The following is a 20690-nucleotide window of genomic DNA, read 5'->3' as shown; positions in this document are numbered from 1 at the left end:
TTATAGTAAGTAGTAAGTGGTGCTTTGCATACCCCTCCCACACCCCCCAAAAAAGGGCTGCTGCTTGATGTCGTGTTGGTAGTAAAAAATATTGTGGAGGTAGTAAAAAAGGTAGTAAAAGGTAGTAAATTCATCTCTATGATTCCTGCATATACCCTGTATATGTATAATATATATATATATGTGTGTGTGTGTGTGTGTGTGTGTACGTTTTGTAATAAATTATTTTATTTACAATAATATTTATTTAAAGAATTTCTTATGTCTTTAATTAAATATTGTAAAAATAGTATATTTTATAAAAGTGTGGTAGTCAGCAACCTCAGAACATTTTTTTTATCATTTGCAATTTTCTGAAGAATTCATCTCTCTCTGTGTCAAGACTAAGTCATCTATTACTCTCTGTGATCATCTGTCCTTGTATTATTATTTTTTTAGGAAAAAGCCCTTACCTGATGTTCACGAACAGGCACGAGATCAGGCGTATTGACCTGGTGAAGAGGGACTACACACAGGTGGTTCCTACTCAGAAGAACGCAGTGGCCATTGATATAGACGTCGCCGCCAACCGCATGTTCTGGTGTGATCGTTTTCAACACAAAATATACAGGTGACCTCATATCGACTTTTTAGTTATGCTGTAAATATGGAAACTGTTTGGCTGTGCACTTAAAAGGAGCCGTGGCCATTGCTATGAGAGCCTGGCTTGATTGAACAGTAAATTGCTGCTTCACATGCTTGTGATATGTTAATTATTTTGAACTCAGGAGATACGGCTCCATTTATTTACATATCTCTCCCCCACACTTACTCTCTAGACAGCACACCATTGAAATCATTCTGATGAGATGCAGAGAGGCAGAAAAACAGCACTTAAGAAACATTTAAACTGCCATATTACAGAAACAAATATTATGTGGGTGTTCCATTCAAAAGCCTGTGTTCCTTGGGAATATGTATATGTGCACAGTAATCTTCAAAAGTCCAGGGTCTTATGCTCACCAAAGCTGCTTTTATTTCATTATTGTGAGATATTATTACAATTTTAGAAGACTATTTTAATAAATATTATTGTAATTCATTCCTTTGACGGTAAAGCTTAATTTTCAGCGTCATTACTCCAGTCTTCAGTGTCACATGATCCTTCAGGAATCATGATGATTTGCTGCTCAAGAAACATTCTTATTATTATCAATGTTGAAAACAGTTGTGCTGTTTAATATTTTTGTGGAAACTATTATAAAAAACAATTCAGGATGTTTGATTCATAGAAAGTTCAAAAGAAAGATTTTTTTAAGTAAGGAATAATTGACGACAATAATTGAGGTGAACGGCCACTCCGCTTCGCGTCATGACCGCATTACCACCTCGGGTGTGCATTATTTTTCTAATAATTCAACGGCCTGAAGTCAATTATTCCGCTTATACTACAGTTACCACACCTCTAAACATTGTTCAGATTATGTTTGTAAAGTTTTTGTCATTAAAACGCTCTTGTATGTAGGACTAATTTCTTACGCATCTAATCCACTGCCTCCGTTGCTAATTCCAAAACGTCATTTTAGAGTTAGTAACGGAGGTTTGAGCCACTGATAGCAGACTAATGCTGGGGACACACGACTAGCTGACACATTCTCTGACTGTTTTCATCGCAGCAGATTTTAAACACCGATTTTGAACACAGACTGAACGCGCTGAACACGCGTGATCAGTCATCAAATTACATTCATAACCGGCCTTAAAGTGTGTCCTCGGCTCGGCTTTATGCAGTTATTAGAGAGAGATGTTGCAATAATGAGACAGAAAAGCATGTGCGTCAATATTATTATTTATTTATTAATTCAATTCGTTTTAATTAATTCGTTCATTCTTTTTTTCATTATTGACAGATGACAGTAGACTATAGCCAAAAAAAAAAAAAAAAGCCTTTTAACAAGTAAGGCCTATCAATAATTATTTATTTGTTATATTATCTGCAATAATAATCCGTGCTGCAGGACTATACATTTATTTAGCCTATATTCAGTTTAATTTTCTATTGATTATAGATAGGAATATCCTTTTTTTATTAAAATTAAACTGCATGTTTCCATTGATTGTGAAGCTAGACATTGAAAATTGCAGATCAAGCGCATGGGGCTGCATGTTTTTTCTTGTTATGAATTGTATCCTATTTTCCGTTATTACCGTTAACTACGCGAAGTGATATGGAACTGTAATGCGGTCAAGACCTGCCTGGAACTACTTTAGCCGTGCGTTTCCCTGAAAATAATGCACACCTTAGAATGTGCGTCAACCAATCAGATTTAAGCATTCAACGGCCCTGTAGTATAAGTAATAATAATATATTACATATTATTGTTTTTATTTAAATATTAAATATGTGTGTGCTTTTAACACACATGTGTGTTATAAAAACAAAATACAAATGGGCTAAAAAGTGTATTAAATAGTTGACGATAGTAATACTTTTATAATATCGGCCTTTTTTATTTTATCAATCCACTGAGAGTCTCTTTAAACATCCCTTTAAAAAAGTTTTTGCTTCGGAAAATTTTTATTTTGAGCACGGTTTGAAATGACCCTGCAACATGACTGCCATTACCATGCTTGTTCTCCCTTCAAAGTGCCCTGTGTAGGCATCAGGTCAAATGTAATACAGGATATCTTTTGACTCTTTCCATTTAGCCCTGTTACAAATTCATTTGAAACTCCCAAAAAACCCTTTTGACTCATTTTTCTACAGTCCATCTCTTTCCTCCTAATTGCACATTCCATTTGATCTTGCTAATTGGGGACATTCGCTTTCCTAATAATAGACACCTCTGCGGCTGCCCAAAATGATATGGTATCTTATTATATGGTAGTACTCTGCCCCTGCACTCTCTCTGTCTGTCTCTTTTGGACCTATAACTGAGGATAAAGTGTAAAGTCATTAGCCGTAACGTCTCCGCTGTGAGCTTGAACTAGTTTGGGATGAAATGGAAGCTGATAATAGAAGGCTATGAGAGTTGTGGCATTACTTTATTGAGACACCTGTGACACTTAAGAACACGTCAGATGGTGCGAAGATCATGTGATCTGTGAAGTGAAGTTTGAGTATTAGAAAGCGATTTTAGACAATCTTGGAGTCAAAGTTTGGTGACTACATGACTTTTATGTGACTATGACACTATGATATATTTCTAAGAAATAATATATACTATTTCAAACTACTTAATCAGATTTTCTTTTCAAGAATTGCATTGTTTCAATGAGGCTTTTCTCTCTATTTTGATATCAAGACAGTTGTACCACGCTGACATTTTCACCCCCCCCCCCCAAAAAAAATCTAAATCAGTAACAAAAAAATGCAAATAAAATGTGCATAAAAAACATGTAGTTGACGGTCCGTTCATTAGTAGTGCAAACAAACAACAATCGTGTTCGATTTGCTTGTAGTTTTTGTCAGCTTTTGGGCAACACGTGATTTTCAAAAACATTTAAAATCTTACTGACCCCAAATTTTTGAATGCTAGTATTTTGACGTGGATTTTGAAATAAATGCTGGATTGGAACAAAAACCACGTAGGAAATACAATTTCTAAACTGTGCTTAAAAAACGTATAGTCAGGTGGTTCTCAAAAATTCTAGCTTGAATGTGAACACAAATGTTCATTTCTGCAGTGATCCAGCCTCATTTTATTTTCACTGGCATAACTCTGAACATATTTGTCTGTTACATGTTTTACAAAATAAATGACAATAGATCTTTGTGGACAGAGGATTTTTCCTCATTCTGTCACGATAGATAAAACAATCCCAACTGAAGTTATTTGATTTGACTAGTGGACCCAGTGTGCCTAATAGCAGAACCTCTAATTGTCTGCACGTCTCTGCAGTGCTTACATCCACGAGGCGAGCGACCCGTCTCGACACGTTACTCTGATCGACTCGGATCTGCATTCCCCCGAAGGGCTGGCACAGGACTGGGTTCAGCACAACCTCTACTGGACCGACTCGGGCGACAGAACCATCTCTGTGGCTTCAGCGGATGGCAGCAGGAGACGCGTGCTGATCAACACCGATCTGAGCGAACCACGGGCCATCGCTGTGGATCCAGAGAGAGGGTGAGCGCATATCAGACTCTACACTGCCAGTCTAAAAAACAAAACCACAAAAGGCCAGACTGCCTCTAAAGGTCACTGAAATGATAAGATAAGCTTTCAGTGACACGCACATGGAGGCTGTGGAGTATAACAGAGGAAATGTTATTGAATTCTACTAATCCATAGAGATAACCTGAACGCTCATATGAATAGCTGCAAACTTGCTGTTGTTTGCTCACAATAGTGAATGGCACAAAATAGACAAACCTATTTTATTTTAGTCATTTTTTCAAGACTGTTCTGCGATAACCTTCACCTCTGACAAAAAAGTGAAGTGAAGACAAAAATCTTTTAAACATCTAGTTTCAAATTTATTCAGCAAGTTATTCATTTTATCTTTGTGTTCATGTTGGTTTCATTTGGTTTTAAAAAACTTTTCTACCATTTTCAAGAAAAGAAATGTGATGTAAAAATGAACACTCGCCAAGCACCAGTATTGACGAGGATATGAAACGGTGCCAATCGCCAGTTGGCTGGTAACAATTTAATGAATTCTAAGAATGCAATGTTGTGAGAACATGAACGTGAACAAACGTGAATGACACTCGGGACAGTTGGCGCTGCATCGTCACAAAACTTTAAGCCCTGCCAATTGAAATATTTAAGCGCAAGGAGATGCGAAAGGGAACTCAATTCATTACTCGCTGTGTGGGAAGGTTTCTGTTAATTGAATTAAAGCTGAAATAAAAAAAAAATGAAAAACTTAAACTTAAAAATCCTAAAAGAAAATGAGCAATTGGCAACTAACTAAAACTAAAAAAGTTTAAATTGAAGTACTAAAGTTACTAAAACTGAAATGCAAAATAAATTCTAAATTAACTAGAAATATATATATATATATATATATATGACAGAAGCACAAACTTAAATAAAAATACAAATGGAAAACATAAAAATGACAATTCAAAACATTAGTATTTACTATAATAGTAAATAAAGAATACTAATTAATAAGGTTGTCTTTTTAAGAATTACATTGTTTTAATGATGCTTTTCTATTCATTTTGCATCAAGACAGTTGTACCCTGACATGTTCAACCCTCCCAAAAAATATTAAAATCTATTTGTATTCAAGTCACTGCATAATGAATTGCATTTTTTATGTATTTTAAAAAATGACATACATTTTTAATCACTGGCAACGACAACATGCCACTCAAAGCATTTTCACTGTTATCAAGTCGTATTGGATTTATGGAGGTTCAAACTCAGTGGCAGTAATGTTTTTTCTGTTTCTTTTTTTTCTGGTGAACACTTTGTCTTCACAGGTTCATGTATTGGTCTGACTGGGGCATCAGGGCCAAGATTGAGAAGGCTGGCATGAACGGTGTTGATCGGCAGGTGTTGGTGTCTGAGGACATTGAGTGGCCCAATGGAATCACACTCGGTAGGAATTATGGTCCTTCCTTTCTGTTATTTGCGCTCTAAGTCTAAACCATTTGAGCTCTATGCACTCTTATGAATCAGTAAGGGTGATCTGCAGTGTCCAGGCTCTTTGACAGTAGTGTTGTGTCTCTGCATGCAGATGTGGTTGGTAAGCGCTTGTACTGGGTGGACTCAAAACTACACCTGATCTCCAGTGTGGATTTAAATGGGTCCCATCGCAGAGTCATCCTGTTCTCCAGCGAGAGACTCGGCCACCCTTACGCCCTCGCTGTGTTCGAGGTGAGTGAGCCTCCTAAATATTTCTTCTATTTCCACACAAACTGTATGTGTGTGTTTACATGCCTGTGATTAACACCAGCTAGTCGGTAAATGTGTGTGTATGGTCAGTATCTTGGCCGAGTTGGCATTAAAGCCTTTCTTATTTTCTACTTTGAGATTTATTTATATGGCAGCATTTTCAGAACTGCAGAACTTGTTTTCTTCAGAATTACAGTTTTAAAGACCAGATCACATTTTTAGGAGATTGGTGGCTAAAAACCAAAAACATTTATAATGACATTTTTAAAAGATTTTTCAATGACCAGCAGTGATGCAGACATTAGGAGGGCGAATATCATGCTGATATTTATATAATACAGTTTAATGAAAACAAAACTGAAAAAAGTTTATAAGTTTTATACAATACTGGTGGTTCAGTGTTTTAATAATTAAAAAATCTAGCAAAATAGTAATATTGTGAAATATTATTATAATTTGAACTGTTTCTATTTTAATATACACTGTCTACTTTATTAGGTACACCTGTTCAAACACAGATATCTAATCAGCCTATCACATGCTGATTATAAGAAATGCTCAAGAAACGTTTCTGATTTATTATCAATGTTGAAAACGGTTGAGCTGAGTCATATTTTTGTGGACACCGTGATATTTTTTTATATACATACAGAATTTATTTGAAATATAAATCTGTCACTTTTTATCAATTTGATGCATCCTTGCTGAATAAAAGTATTACTTTAAAAAATCTGACCTCAAAGGGATCTCAGAATGGATAAATATCAGCAATTAATTTCCCTGGGCGATATATCATCTATAGAAGTGGCATGTGTAGGTGAGTGGCTACTATGGGCTGTGAAATGTTGTGGTAATTGATTGAAGCTGTGTCTGAAGCCACTTTAAATGTAAAACTGAATCATGCTCAGAATTATTCATGTTCAACATCCTATTTCAGTGATGTATTGTATTTTAATATGGGACAATTCCCTTTATTGTTTTGCTGCTTAAGCTCAGTGGTCTCCATGGTAACATAGGGATGGGTTCTGGGTGGGGGATATGATAGGAAGAAAGAAGATTATAGTATTTTCACACAAGCATGACTCAAGTTGTGGTGAGCACACTAATCTAAGCACAAAAGCCCTAAAACCACCCAAAACACCCTAGTAACGCCTTAGAAACCACCTAAGACACCCTAGCAACCACATAGAACAACCTAGCAACACTAATCTAAGATTGACTTGATCTCACAGCAGAGGCGGACTAAATGCTGAAGGGCTGTTATCTTATACACCTACCCATCAGCCGCAGAATTAATGGTTTTGTTGTGGCAGCTGTAGTTTGGACAGAGGATCCTGCTGTGGATTTCACCCCAGTAACACAGCTTCCACACAAAATAATGTGTGACTTTTTAATGTGGAATTCTTTCTTGGCAGAGACTAGTCACTAGGTAGATATTTGTTTTACCCAGATGCCCTTTTTTCATTGTTTGAAGCTAACTTCAATATCTGTGATGCAAGCAGATTGATGAAGAGGTGCTTTGTCTGGTTCCTCTTCATTTTTTAAGTGGCGTTTGCTGACTGGATCTCTTGCTGACTGTATCACAAGCTATCATGCATGTTGTGTCAGAAGGGAGATTCTGTTATGATTCTGCCCTTGTGTCTTTAATACTCTTCTTGTCTTGCACCATCATAACAGATTCAATGTCTTTGAGGACCCCTGCCCACAAAAAACACTCAGAACACCTTAGCAACACCATAGAAACCACTGAGGACACCCTAGCAAACCCTCTAAGAACCAGGGGCGCAGATAGAATTTTTTAACTGGGGGGGACCAAGCTGTCAGCAAATGATTTAAACTCAATTCGTTATATTCGTAATTTGGGCTTTAACTAGTGCTCAAGTATGCATAATTTGGGCTAATGATTTGCATTAAAAAGCCATTGGGGGGTTGTTATTTGAAATCATGGATAAACAACAATGACCAAATGTAAACAAAAGCCTACCTGATCACCACTAGCAATGCATGATCAGATTTGACCACTGATCTATATAGAATGTCATTATATAGATCAGTGGATTTGACTAGTATGCCAATCACCCACCAAAACTTCATGTCTTTAGCAAAGTATGTTTTTTTTTAAACATTTGCTTATCTCAGCATACAAAGTCTATCATTATGAACAAAAAAGCAAAGAACCTATGTGCAAATAATAATAATACTAATTGTTTGGTTTTTGAAAAAACGAAGTGATTGTTTTTTGTCTCTTCATCGCCTTTATATGACATTTATACAGTCATTTTTTTTTCAGTTCAGAAAATCACCGGTTCAGCTCAGAAATAGGGGCTGTTTACACCTGGCCACTTCATGCGTTTTCTGTGATGGGATAGCTATCCGATCGTGAAAAGACCAGGTGTAAATGCCCTCCAAAACGCATTCGAGACAGATTTGAATCCGATCGCTCAAACCACTTCAGGAGGAGGTCTGGGCCGCATTCCAGACGAAACTGGACAAGTGTAAATGCATCTGGTTGTTGAAACCATATATGTAAGTTTTACTCCTTCCAAAAATGCTAAAAAATAAACGTGTGAGAGCGTGTTATAGGCTATATGTAATGTTATAGCCAGATATGGCGACGCTACTGGAACAGCATCGCCGCAGACGAGAAGCTGAACATATTCATCAAGCAAACTATCGCAAATCAAAGTGAAAGTAAGTCACAGACGCGGGACCAAGCGCGGGAATTGAAGATCGGATTTAAATCCGTTTTGCAAAAACACGTTTATGTAGGCTATAGCCTAGTGTATACACATAATGTATAGCGAAAACAGTGATTAATCCCCTGTTTTACCGATTTTTGTCGCGTTTCGTAGGGATAGTGAGGGCGGGGGACGGATCGGGTCACTATGAATCTGGGGGGGTCATGTCCCCCCCGTCCCCAGTGCCATCTGCGCGCCTGCTAAGAACACTCTAGCAACCACCTAGCAATGCCCTAGGAACCACCCTCAACACCCTAGAAACCGAAACCCTAGCAACACTTTAAACCCTCCAAGAACACTCTAGCAACCAACATAAATATGCTAGTTACCACCTAGCAAAGCCTCAAACCACACAGAACATCTTAGCAACACCTTAGAAACCACCTAATACACCCTAGCAACCAAACATAACACCATAGCAGCACTCTAAACCTTCCAAGCTCTAGCAACCAACCAACAATGCTCTCACAATCACCCACAGCACCATAGCAATGTCTTAGAAACCACACAGGAATCCCTAGCAACCACATAGCAATACTCTAAAACCTCCCATACTCAAGCAATGCTCTAGCAACTGCCTACAACACCCTAGCAACCAACTAGCAATGCCCTAAATGCCACCCACAACACTTTAGCATCCACCTAGCAATGTCCTAAAACCACTCAGAACACCTTAGCAACCCCACAAAAACCACAGAATACTCCATAGCAACCACACAGAATACCCTAGCAACACTCTAAACTCTCCAAGAACATTTTAGCAACCAACCAGCAATACCCTGGTCTAGCAACCACCTAGCAGTGCCCTAAAACCACACAGAACACCTTAGCAACACAATAGAAACCACCTAAGACTCCATAGCAACCAACCAGCAATGCTCTGCTCTTGCAACCACCCAGAACACCCTAGCAACCAACTAGCAATGCCTAAAACCATCCATAACACCTTAGCAACACCATAGAAACCACTCAGGAAACCCTAGCAACCACTTAGCAATGCTCTAAAACCACCCAGAACCCCCTAGCAACCAATTAGCAATGTTGACTCTTGTGTCTCTCAGGATCGGGTGTACTGGACGGACCGTGAGAAGGAGGCCGTTTACAGCGCAAACAGACTCACAGGACAAGATGTGACCAGCCTTGCCGAGCACCTCAATGACCCTCATGATATTGTGGTTTTCCACGAGCTGAGCCAACCTGGGGGTGTGTGGACTTCAGATCAACTATATTTATTAATTTGTCATTCTTTTTCTTTGACATTTTTGACTAATGGCGTACTAAATGAAGTTTTTTAATACACCTTACCAAATCCACCCAGAATCGGATTTCTCCCTTTTGTAATCCATCTTGCCTAACATTTCTGTTTTAATCAGCATGTAAGTCATTTTGACATCAGAATCTGGAACCAAAAACAATAAACATCAACAGTTTACTGTTTAAAATTAATCATAGTTTTTAAAGCGTAACTCTCGCCAAAATGCAACCTAGGGTCTTTTTGTTAATCTACCCCAGGCAAACCTTCGTTTAAAAGCATAATTAGGATGGAAACGACACTTTTAAGATTGTCCGTATTGTCGTTTTCGGTCAAATTGCCTTATGAATGGGAGTGCTAGGGGCGCTACTATGACAGCATCAAAATCGCTATTTTTAAAACACTAAGAAGACTCGACACAACATGAAACTTTGCTCGAAGTATCACCAGGGGCTCTACACATGAACTCGAGCATTGAGAACATTGTTTGTGTGCACAGAGTTTACTAAAAAGAAAGGTTTTGAACAACTCACTGAAGCTGTTGTTGTTTCTGGCCGCCGGCATTTTGTCAATCAAAAGTAGTCTATTTCCATCCTAATTATGCTTTTAAATGAAAGTTTGCCTCGGGTAGATTCACAAAAAGACCATAGGTTGCATTTTGGCGAGAGTTACGCTTTAAGTCTCCACAGACTGAAGATGAAGTGTATTCCCACTGACCCATATGGCTCAGAGAATGATGGTTGTGTCGTCTCCTCTGATGGATGATTTATCATTTTGTGTGTGTGTGTGTGTGTGTGTGTGTGTGTACGCGCAGCTCCTGACAGCTGTAACCTGGGCGGCGTGACTAACGGAGGCTGTGACTTCCTTTGTCTGCGAGCTCCTCAGATCAGCGAACACTCACCCAAATACACCTGCGCTTGCCCTGACGGCGAGGAGCTCAGCCCTGACACGCGACAATGTGTACCAGGTGAGCTCATCACATTGTGCCTTACACTGTGTCCTGGCTAGGTGGGACATGATCACGTCCATGAGTTTTAGTTTTAGTTCTTCAGGAGTTTTGTCCTAACCACATCAAGCAGCAGAATGATTTGTTGATTGCTTGATTTCTCACTTTAAACATCAAATGTCTTCTGGTTGGCTGTGATTTAGTCACAGTATGTCACCATCTCTATGTTATGGTCAGTTTTTCATATATACAGTGCTGAGCATAAGTTTAGACACCCATACTAAAGTTGACTAAAAAGAGGAATAAAAAATCATCTTTTGGAAACTGAACTTAATGCCTTAATTTAAAAAAATAGGAAAAATCCAACCTTTAAGGACACCAATTTTCTTTGTGAATGAATAATGTATCGTAAATAAATAAACGTTCTTCCTTAAAATACAGGGTGCATAAGTCTGGACACCCCTATGTTAAATTCCCATAGAGGCAGGCAGATTTTTATTTTTAAAGGCCAGTTACTTCATGGATCCAGGATACTATGCATCCTGATAAAGTTCCCTTGGCCTTTGGAATTAAAATAGCCCCACATCATCACATAGCCTTCACCATACCTAGAGATTGGCATGGTTTCATTTCAGTTAGCCTAATAGCTAGTTTGATTTGCATTGAGAGATGATCTTATGGAAAGTACTCCTTGCCAATCTTTTGCTGATTTTTTATTCCTCTTTTTAGTCAACTTTGTCTAAACTTATGCATAGCGCTGTATATATATATATATATATATATATATATATATATATATATGTGTGTGTATATTTACCCCTTATTAAATCATTATTAAAAATGTCTTAAAGATTTAAGCATATTATGTAGTTGTGTTTGGAGTTTATTATAATTATTTTTAACGCAATGAGACATGGCAAAATGTGTGGACATAATGTTTGGCCAGGCTGTCACAAAGAAATTATGAACACATGCAAATACAACAGAAAAACAATGACATGTTAAAAATAGATTATGTTGTTGTCAGTGTATGCTTTTTTTTTGGTGAGCTTTTTGTTTTTCTATGCATTTTTTTCCATAATAAAACAAAACATGTAGCTGTAGTTTGCACAACAGGGGAGAAACAACACACAATAACAAAACCACTAAAATATTAAATAAGTACAAGGCAGGGCACACACTGGAGTTTTGTGACCGAAAAACTAAACCTATACATAGAATAGAAGAAAACTTACAAAAGACTAAGGTAAATAACTAAAGTAAAACAAGTCCACGGCTGGAGAAAGTTAGGTATTAGATTAATGTAAACCCAGGCTAAATAAATCAAAGAGAAAACCACAGTAACAAACTTAATCTATAAATCATAGTGATGGGTCATTCATAAATGATCTGTTCATTGCGTCATGTGACAAATGAACGAAAGACTCGGAAGGTAAAGTAATTATTTATGTTCCCTGAAAATTATCTTTGGTTGCATTATAATTACTTAATTCAGAATAAGATCAAGATTTCGTAGGTGGATGTGTTCAGGGAATTTGGCTGTTAAAATTGACAACTTATTGACAAATTGACAACTTATTTTTGTATACTAATGAATAACCTGTCATTGTACCACCAGTCCAGAACGACACTGCCGCAACATCTACTGTCCCCATCAACAACACCGTGGAGACGGGAGCTGGCTGGGCCCCAGAGTCCCCTGGAGCAGTGACTTCTCAGTCCGACAGTGTGGCTGAAACCACTCTCTCATCATTCCTCACTTCCAGCCCAGAGGAAGCGGCCGTCTCCTCTAATACTACAGCAGAGCGCAGGCCAACACGGGCATCCAGCACCACACCAGGAGACCTGAGCAACCTGTCCCATCACTGTAAGTGTGTGTCTGTGTGATTTCATGCACAGGAGAAACCTTGCTCAGTTGAGCCTTCGCTAAGCCATCCTACCAGCCATCCTGCTGGTGGGTCGGAGGAATGTCTGTCTGTCTATCTCTCTATATGTTTGTCTGTCTGTCTGTCATTTCAGAATTTACTGAAATGTTCTTAAAAGTGCCAATCTTCACTCTGAAATACACAATTTAACAGACTATATACTTCTTTAATTAAATCACAGCCTTTGATTTCATAATAATAATAAAAGAATTGCTAATTGCAGTTCTATTTATTTCAATTAAGTGTGCTGTCCCATTTGTTTAATGTTACTATGCTAATGTTAATTATTAGCTTTTCATCAACTCACAAACGGTTGGGGAAACCCTGCTTTAGATGATAATGTGACCAGGACTTCACTACTGTAAACGACTGTAAACTTTGATGCTCCTCTCTTTAATTTTCTTCTAGCTGGCAATGAGTTGTTTCTCCTTGGCCGTAATCTGACAGTGGCAGTGCTTGGTGTCGTAATTCCCATAGGTATGTACATCTTCAACCTCTCTGGCTCCCAGGGGCCACTAGGGTCCTGCTCTGTGCTATTTTGAGCACATTATGACACCAGTGTTTCTCACCGATGCTCTAACTGCAAGGTGAGTGAGCCCAGGGCAGCAGACTCAGCTGTATGGAGATGCTTGTGTGTGTGTGGTGTCTGCATGAATTGAGATTTATTCTACTTTATTGTCTTTGTGAACCCAGAAAGAAATTCCCTTGGTAATATTATGACAAATCAGACTAACATCAAGTGTGCTGCATTGCAGATGGAGCAGATGTTAAGATTTTATTAGGTTACGTTTCTAAGAGCAATATAAGAATATTCTCAATTGGCTTCTCTGATGAACATGAAATGTTTGAGTTTTTGCCTGTTCTTCATTCCCTATCAACCCTCTCTCCTCTGTTTTAGTTTTCTTTTGCTATTCTCATTCTCTTTTGCTATCATTGGTTTCAATCCAGGCAATTTAAAGGAACCGGTCACCCATAAATAACAATTCTGTCATCATTTACTCGCCTGCTGTTTCAATCTGTTTTGTCTGACTGACTTCTGTGGAACACAAAAGGTGATGTTAGGTAGAATGTTGATGCTGCTCTTTTCCACACATAAAGTCTACAGGGGCTGTCAGTCTTAAAAAAAATTACAAAAGCACCATAAAAGTGAATGTCATGACTCACTTTTGTGTGATGAACAGAGCATTCAAGTATAAGGCTGAATAAATAAAGCTGAATAAATGCCAGAATTGTTATTTTTGTGTGAACTATTCCTTTAATTTTACATTTTCTTTCTATCTATCTATCTATCTATCTATCTATCTATCTATCTATCTATCTATCTATCTATCTATCTATCTATCTATCTATCTATCTATCTATCTGTCTGTCTGTCTGTCTATCTCTCTATCTGTCTGTCTGTCTATCTATCTGTCTGTCTGTCTATCTGTTTGTCTGTCTATATCTATCTGGCTGTCTGTCTATCTCTCTCTCTATCTGTCTGTCTATCTGTCTGTCTGTCTGTCTATCTATCTGTCTGTCTGTCTATCTATCTGTTTGTCTGTCTATATCTATCTGGCTGTCTGTCTATCTCTCTCTCTATCTGTCTGTCTATCTGTCTGTCTGTCTGTCTATCTATCTGTTTGTCTGTCTATATCTATCTGTCTGTCTGTCTATCTCTCTCTCTATCTATCTGTCTGTCTGTCTATCTGTTTGTCTGTCTATATCTATCTGGCTGTCTGTCTATCTCTCTCTCTATCTGTCTGTCTATCTATCTGTCTGTCTGTCTATCTATCTGTTTGTCTGTCTATATCTATCTGTCTGTCTGTCTATCTCTCTCTCTATCTGTCTGTCTATCTGTCTGTCTGTCTATCTATCTGTTTGTCTGTCTATATCTATCTGTCTGTCTCTCTCTCTCTCTCTCTCTCTCTCTCTCTCTCTCTCTCTCTCTCTCTCTCTCTGTCTGTCTGTCTGTCTGTCTGTCTGTCTGTCTGTCTGTCTGTCTGTCTGTCTGTCTTATAGTATATTCTGTTTGTCTCTCTGGCTGTCCTGTCAGTCATTCCACCGCCAGTCAACTGTGTGTTAACATGTCCCCTCATGCTGTATGTCAAACACATGCAGTTCCTATTGTTGCCACAGTGGTCTTCGGGGTGCTGTGTACGAGCGTTTATCTGGTTTACCGCAACTGGAGGAGGAACAGCACCAAAAGCATGAACTTCGACAACCCAGTCTACCGCAAAACCACAGGAGAGACGGAAGAGGACGAGATTCATATCGGTCGGACTGACGGGCTCGCTGGGCATCACCACCCTTACCCTGGGCCCGTGGTCGGCATGACGCCAGTCGGCACCGGGACATGCCCGCCATTCATCGCTCTGCCTCTGGGGACCGGTTTACCAGACCCTTCCACTCACTGGTACACAGAGCAACCAACCATCTCTAGTACTAAGTGAAAAGGAGACGACTTTAGAAATACTGTGACCGCAGAGAGCAGGACCGACATGTGGATGCCAAGCTATGCAGGAATAGCATTTTATCGAGCTGAATCATTCTTAACATGGCCAGGTTTTAAAGTGAGCTGCAGAATGCTGGAGTGCAAATACTTGGACTACAGGAAAGGTCATTTCAGTCCCATATTCATCTAGTCCATTTTATCGTCATTTTATTGCTGGTTGGAACCACCAGGCCAAGCCTTTTCAAACCTCCATTATTTATATTTATCTTATAATCCTAGAGAAATCTAGCGCAGTTACTGGCATTAAATTTACTACTGAAATATTGTAACTAGTCTATTAGACTATCAATGTCCTGCACTTTAGCTAAAGCTGTAGAGAGAGAAAAAAAGGGATCCTTATTTCTAATTCTAATCTCTTATTGCTTTGTTTGATTTAGGCATGTTTCCAAAATGAATGAATGAATTAACCAAATAATTAAAAATTAAATGAAATATTTTAAAATATCATAAAGTACTTTTTATAGGCTTAATAAAAAAAAAACAGATGCGATTACAAAAGTAACATTTCCAGATGCAGACTGTTGATGGTGACAAGCAATGCAACTGGCAAATGCAAACAAGCAATTTGTGTCATCTCTTCTAATTATAGTAATGTTTAATATTGAAAAAAAATTATAAACCATTCATGAACTGTTTAAAAAATTTACTACATTTCTAATCATTTACCTGTGTCGCATAAAAGTTTTATTTTAACAGTAATTGACCAGTAGCCTCATAGTTTAAAGTTAACATAAAATGAACGTGGACTTATCTTTCCTATGTGTTTGGTCATACCACACGCGACTCATCTCATATTATTCCAAAGAAAAAAATATTTTTCCGAACCAACTTTTGTTTTTAATTGACCCCCCTTCAACCAATCACATGTCATATGGAGACCACTGATGATCCAATCAATTCCCAATGGATAAAATCAAGACCTGCCATTTATTCCACATGAAATACTCAAATTTCATTTAGAAATACGTCACATTATGAAAGTAAAATGGGCTGCAAATGTTGTTTCATGTTGAATTTAAAGTGCCCCTATTATGCTATTTTAAAGGTTCATAATTTAGTTTTGGAGATCTCCTACAATAGGTTTACACCACCCAAGGTCAAAAAACACTTAATTTTCTCATAATATACATTGTAGCATTACCTAATTTCTCAAAGAGTCTGAAATCGGTTATTTCGAAGAGTCAGTCTCTTTAAACTCCTCCTTACTGAGAGCTTACTCTGCTCTGATTCGTCAGACGGCCCAGTCTGTTATCATTGGTCTAACTCTGCTCTGATTGGTCAGAGGGGCCCAGTCTGTTATCATTGGTCTAACTCTGCTCTGATTGGTCAGAGGGGCCCAGTTTGTTATCATTGGTCTAACTCTGCTCTGATTCGTCAGACGGCCCAGTCTGTTATCATTGGTCTAACTCTGCTCTGATTGGTCAGAGGGGCCCAGTCTGTTGTCATTGGTCTACTCTGCTCTGATTGGTCAGACGGCCCAGTCTGTTGTGATTGGTCTATTCTGCTCTGATTGGTCAGACGGCCCAGTCTGTTGTGATTGGTCTACTCTGCTCTGATTGGTCAGACAGCCCAGTCTGTTGTGATTGGTCTACTCTGCTCTGATTGGTCAGACGGCCCAGTCTGTTGTGATTGGTCTACTCTGCTCTGATTGGTCAGACGGCCCAGTCTGTTGTGATTGGTCTATTCTGCTCTGATTGGTCAGACGGCCCAGTCTGTTGTGATTGGTCTACTCTGCTCTGATTGGTCAGACAGCCCAGTCTGTTGTGATTGGTCTATCGCTTACAGCGCATGTCGGAAACTAAACGCCTATTACCATGACTGAATTTCAGCTCTGGAGGCGTCCTCTGTTTGATAAACAGAGATACAAACAATAGCGTAGGTTTTTCCGCGAGTCCTTCTGAAGTGCATGCAGTGCATTTGAAGTGTATTCGCAGCGCTGAAAACATGTAGACAACACGAACCAAACTCTTCCAGACTACAGTCAGCTACAACTACAGTTTCCGTGGGCGGGTCAAAGTAGACGTCATTTACGGGCAGCCAATGAAGACCATAGACTGGCATTATGCAAATTTGTTATATTGTTGCATAGGTTTGTAACAGGAAGTGAGGCTGGAATTACTGACAACTCGTTTCAGCAGTTCAGAATCGATCATTTTTCTAGGAGGCGATAACTTTATTTTCCGTCCACTTTGATCTTTAACACTTTGCAGACCTTTTACATTTACAAACAGCAATATTACACAGTGCATGAAAGGGAATATTCAAAAAAGCATAATAGGAGCACTTTAATACTAATTTATAATAAAATATGCATTATTAACTTTGGCAAAATACATTTAAGATGGTCAAGTTAGAACCTACAGTAAGAACTATTAAAAAATGAGCTATAAACAAAGAAAGATATCAATAAAAAATTTGATGTTTTTTTTTGTCAGTTTCAGCAATATTATCCACTTTTTCTTGGGGTGTTTGCTTCATTCTTTCATTCAGAGACATTCTTTATTCATCACTCACTCGCATGCAAATGAAAAGCCATTGTCCTTGCAATTACGCGAGTGTTTGTTGAGGCTGCGGACGCGTCCCCGTGGGGCTCCACCGCACTGCAGCTACAACTTGGCAAGCCACTGAAACTGGCAGAGCACGCTGGTTAGTGGAACAAACCCTATTGTAATCACACCGAGTCGGAATAGATGCTGTGAGGGTCAGAGCGAGTGCGCTACGCAGCGAGGTCTCATGTGGTTCACACCGAACGGCGTTTTGCTACACGTACACAAGCTGTAATTTCTGAAATGTCACAGTTTCACACGTCTGTTTCTGTTATTGGGGTTGTTGCATGCGGAACAGGTTTGCCGTGCCGCCCACTTGCATTCACTTTCATGTTGTTGTTTATCTCCTGAGTGGAGAAACGGGGAGAACATAAGCTGATAGTCGCCCCGAGGGTCTAGCAAAGCTACAGGCGCTGAGCTGAAGGTTACGTAAGCACTATGTTAACGTCTAAACACATTAGAATCACGTTAACGTTGGAAAAAAAGGATCTCAGACTGGCATATGTGCAGACAGCCTGCTCAGCAGATCTAGTGCTCATGCCTCACTGTAAGAGACGTGGCGACCTTTAAAGACGCTCTGAAAGGCCATACATTCCAAATGCTGGACATTTATTCGTGCGGTTGTTTTTGACACAGGGGTTCCTCTGCATTCTTCTGTCGTGTGCTGTGGGAATGTTTCGTTTTGTCTCAGGGAGATGGTAGAGAGAGGGATCGGATTACAGTTTATCAGTTGGCATCGGAGATACAATCCATCCACTGTCGAGAAAAATGTTGAAAACATAAAATGCATCTTGCTTGCCTTGCAGTGACATTATGTACAGCGGGTTGAAGTATAGGATCAAAGAGTGGCTTTGGAAAGAGAGATTTCTTAGAGGGCTACATTGTCAGTTACTGTTGAAATAGTAGCTGAAATGAATCGGATTGTGTTCTAGGATTGTTGTCTAGGTCACGTTTCACCCTAAAATGAAAAGAAAGATCATTTGCATATAGATTTTTTTATATTTTTGAAAGATTGCTCTCTGATAAATCTGATAATATTATTACAATTTCAAATAAGTCTTTTCTATTTGGATATATTTTAAAATGTAATTTATTCCTGTGATGCAAAGCTGAATTTCCAGCATCATTACTCTATAATCACTCTAATATGATGATTTGCTGCTCAAGAAACATTTCTGATTATTATCAATGTTGAAAACAGTGGGAAATTGCGATAAATGTTTTTTAAGGATTCGTTGATGAATAGAAAGTTCAAAAGAACATTTATTTGACAGAAATGTTATATCTTATTTTAATCTTATTAATTTATTTTTAAATATAGTACTTAACTCAAACAAATTCTATCATGATACATAAATTACACATCAAATTTGAATAAATACAATTTTCATTGATTTCATGCAGTAATAAGTAGATTGTCATGAGAATGAGAATTACCAGGGGCAAATGTGTTAACTTGTCAATGCAACAAATCTTAATAGTCCTTGGTTCTCTTTATTTAAAATCTAATTTTGTTATTTCTTTTGATTTTGTGGTGAAATATGACTTGGACTTGTTCTTGTCAGGTTTCGTGAGATTCACTCACTGAGGCTTTTTTCCCCCTTTATACTTTATATTATGAAGGTGTCTTGAGTGTTGTATACTTTGAATAGACAAAAGAACGTTTTTTTTTCTCTCATTAGTGTGTGAAGTACGATCAGCTGTTCATTCACAGATTCTGCATTCAGATGTTACCTCATTAATATGAAAGAGCATCGCTCTAGGATTTCAAATGAAGACTCCCTCATAAGAGAGGAGCATTAAATATCATGTATGTGTGTGGGGGTGTGTGTGTGTGTGTGTGTGTGTGTGTGTGTGTGTGTGTGGATATTAATATGTGCATTCAGAGTGCATGTTTTTGTGGTGTGGAAGTTATATCTGTGTGTAATGTGATTATGAAATGAGAAGTGTAAATATGTTTTCATACAAATACTTTTGATACACCTTTGTAAAAATGTATATAAGATTTTAGATAACAGTATTGCCTATGAACTAATTTATTTGGAATATATGATCATTGTTTTCTGATGGTAAAATATTATATTCTGCCAAAGTGTTTCTGTGCTGTTGGTATTATTCATTTTTGCTGTTGATATTTTTTTACTTTTCTTTGCATTTTCTTTATTTTTACATTTTTAAATGTTCTTTAATGTAGAACATTTTAACTGAGTAGTTTTATTAAACGACATTGTTATTGCACTATATTTTGCAAACACAAAATTCAATCTTTTTTTCTTTCTTTTATTTGGTGCCTTGTTTTGTGATTTTTACGAACGCTGATTTGATTCTGTCTGATCTCCCACTGCATAAACTTTATTGTGGCATAATGTTCTCATTGTATTTCAAATGTTTCTCTTTATATGTCTCTATAAATTGGTATAAAAATTAATAAAAAAAATCTGCTGCCATTTGGAGTTTCATTGAATTTGTATCTTTTCATAGTAAGAAATGATAAATAGCTACCCAAAGGTAGTGTTTTAATGCAGATCACATATTCTGATCAGTAATTAAAGATTGAGCCCATATAGCCTAATTATCGTGATGAACACCTCCAAACGTGGCCTGCTTTTAAACCCCATTTAAAACCAACCCAGTCTCATTGGAAAAACATAAAAATTCTGCAAAATGACATTATGTTGCTTCTTGCACGTTTGCGCGACTTTTTCAAAGTGAAATGTCCAGTAAGTGCTATAAACATGTTCACTTTTCAACTGATGAATGTGAATCTGATGTTGCATTATGTTGGTTGTTGTGTGTATTGCGGCAGTTCGTAAATTAAATGTTCAATAAGGCCCCATTTACACTGCAGGTCTTGTTTTCGTTAACTATATCCAATTTTTTTTGTGCACTATATCCAATTTAAAAGTGGCCCATATCCGATATCTGCATTTACACTATACACAGAGATGGTCTTATTAT

At 38.0% G+C, this 20690-nt stretch overlaps 1 protein-coding gene across 1 annotated transcript in view; it reads left to right on the top strand.

Annotated features, from left to right (window-relative positions):
- Positions 1 to 15124, top strand: part of LOC308696073 (low-density lipoprotein receptor-related protein 8-like) — a gene marked incomplete at both ends in the record, with an annotated part of 85761 nt that extends 70637 nt beyond the window's left edge. The window contains 9 exons of the mRNA XM_081374441.1: positions 439 to 610; positions 3882 to 4109; positions 5417 to 5535; positions 5674 to 5813; positions 9631 to 9772; positions 10636 to 10788; positions 12386 to 12634; positions 13101 to 13169; positions 14793 to 15124. Of these exons, the coding sequence (XP_081230567.1) occupies positions 439 to 610; positions 3882 to 4109; positions 5417 to 5535; positions 5674 to 5813; positions 9631 to 9772; positions 10636 to 10788; positions 12386 to 12634; positions 13101 to 13169; positions 14793 to 15124 (1604 nt within the window). The remainder of the gene's footprint in view (positions 1 to 438; positions 611 to 3881; positions 4110 to 5416; positions 5536 to 5673; positions 5814 to 9630; positions 9773 to 10635; positions 10789 to 12385; positions 12635 to 13100; positions 13170 to 14792) is intronic.
- Positions 15125 to 20690: the final 5566 nt, after the last annotated feature.

Source organism: Scardinius erythrophthalmus, assembly GCF_964197995.2.
Source record: "Scardinius erythrophthalmus genome assembly, chromosome: 9".
Classification (NCBI taxonomy): domain Eukaryota; kingdom Metazoa; phylum Chordata; class Actinopteri; order Cypriniformes; family Leuciscidae; genus Scardinius; species Scardinius erythrophthalmus.
This window is presented reverse-complemented; position numbering and strand designations above follow the sequence as displayed.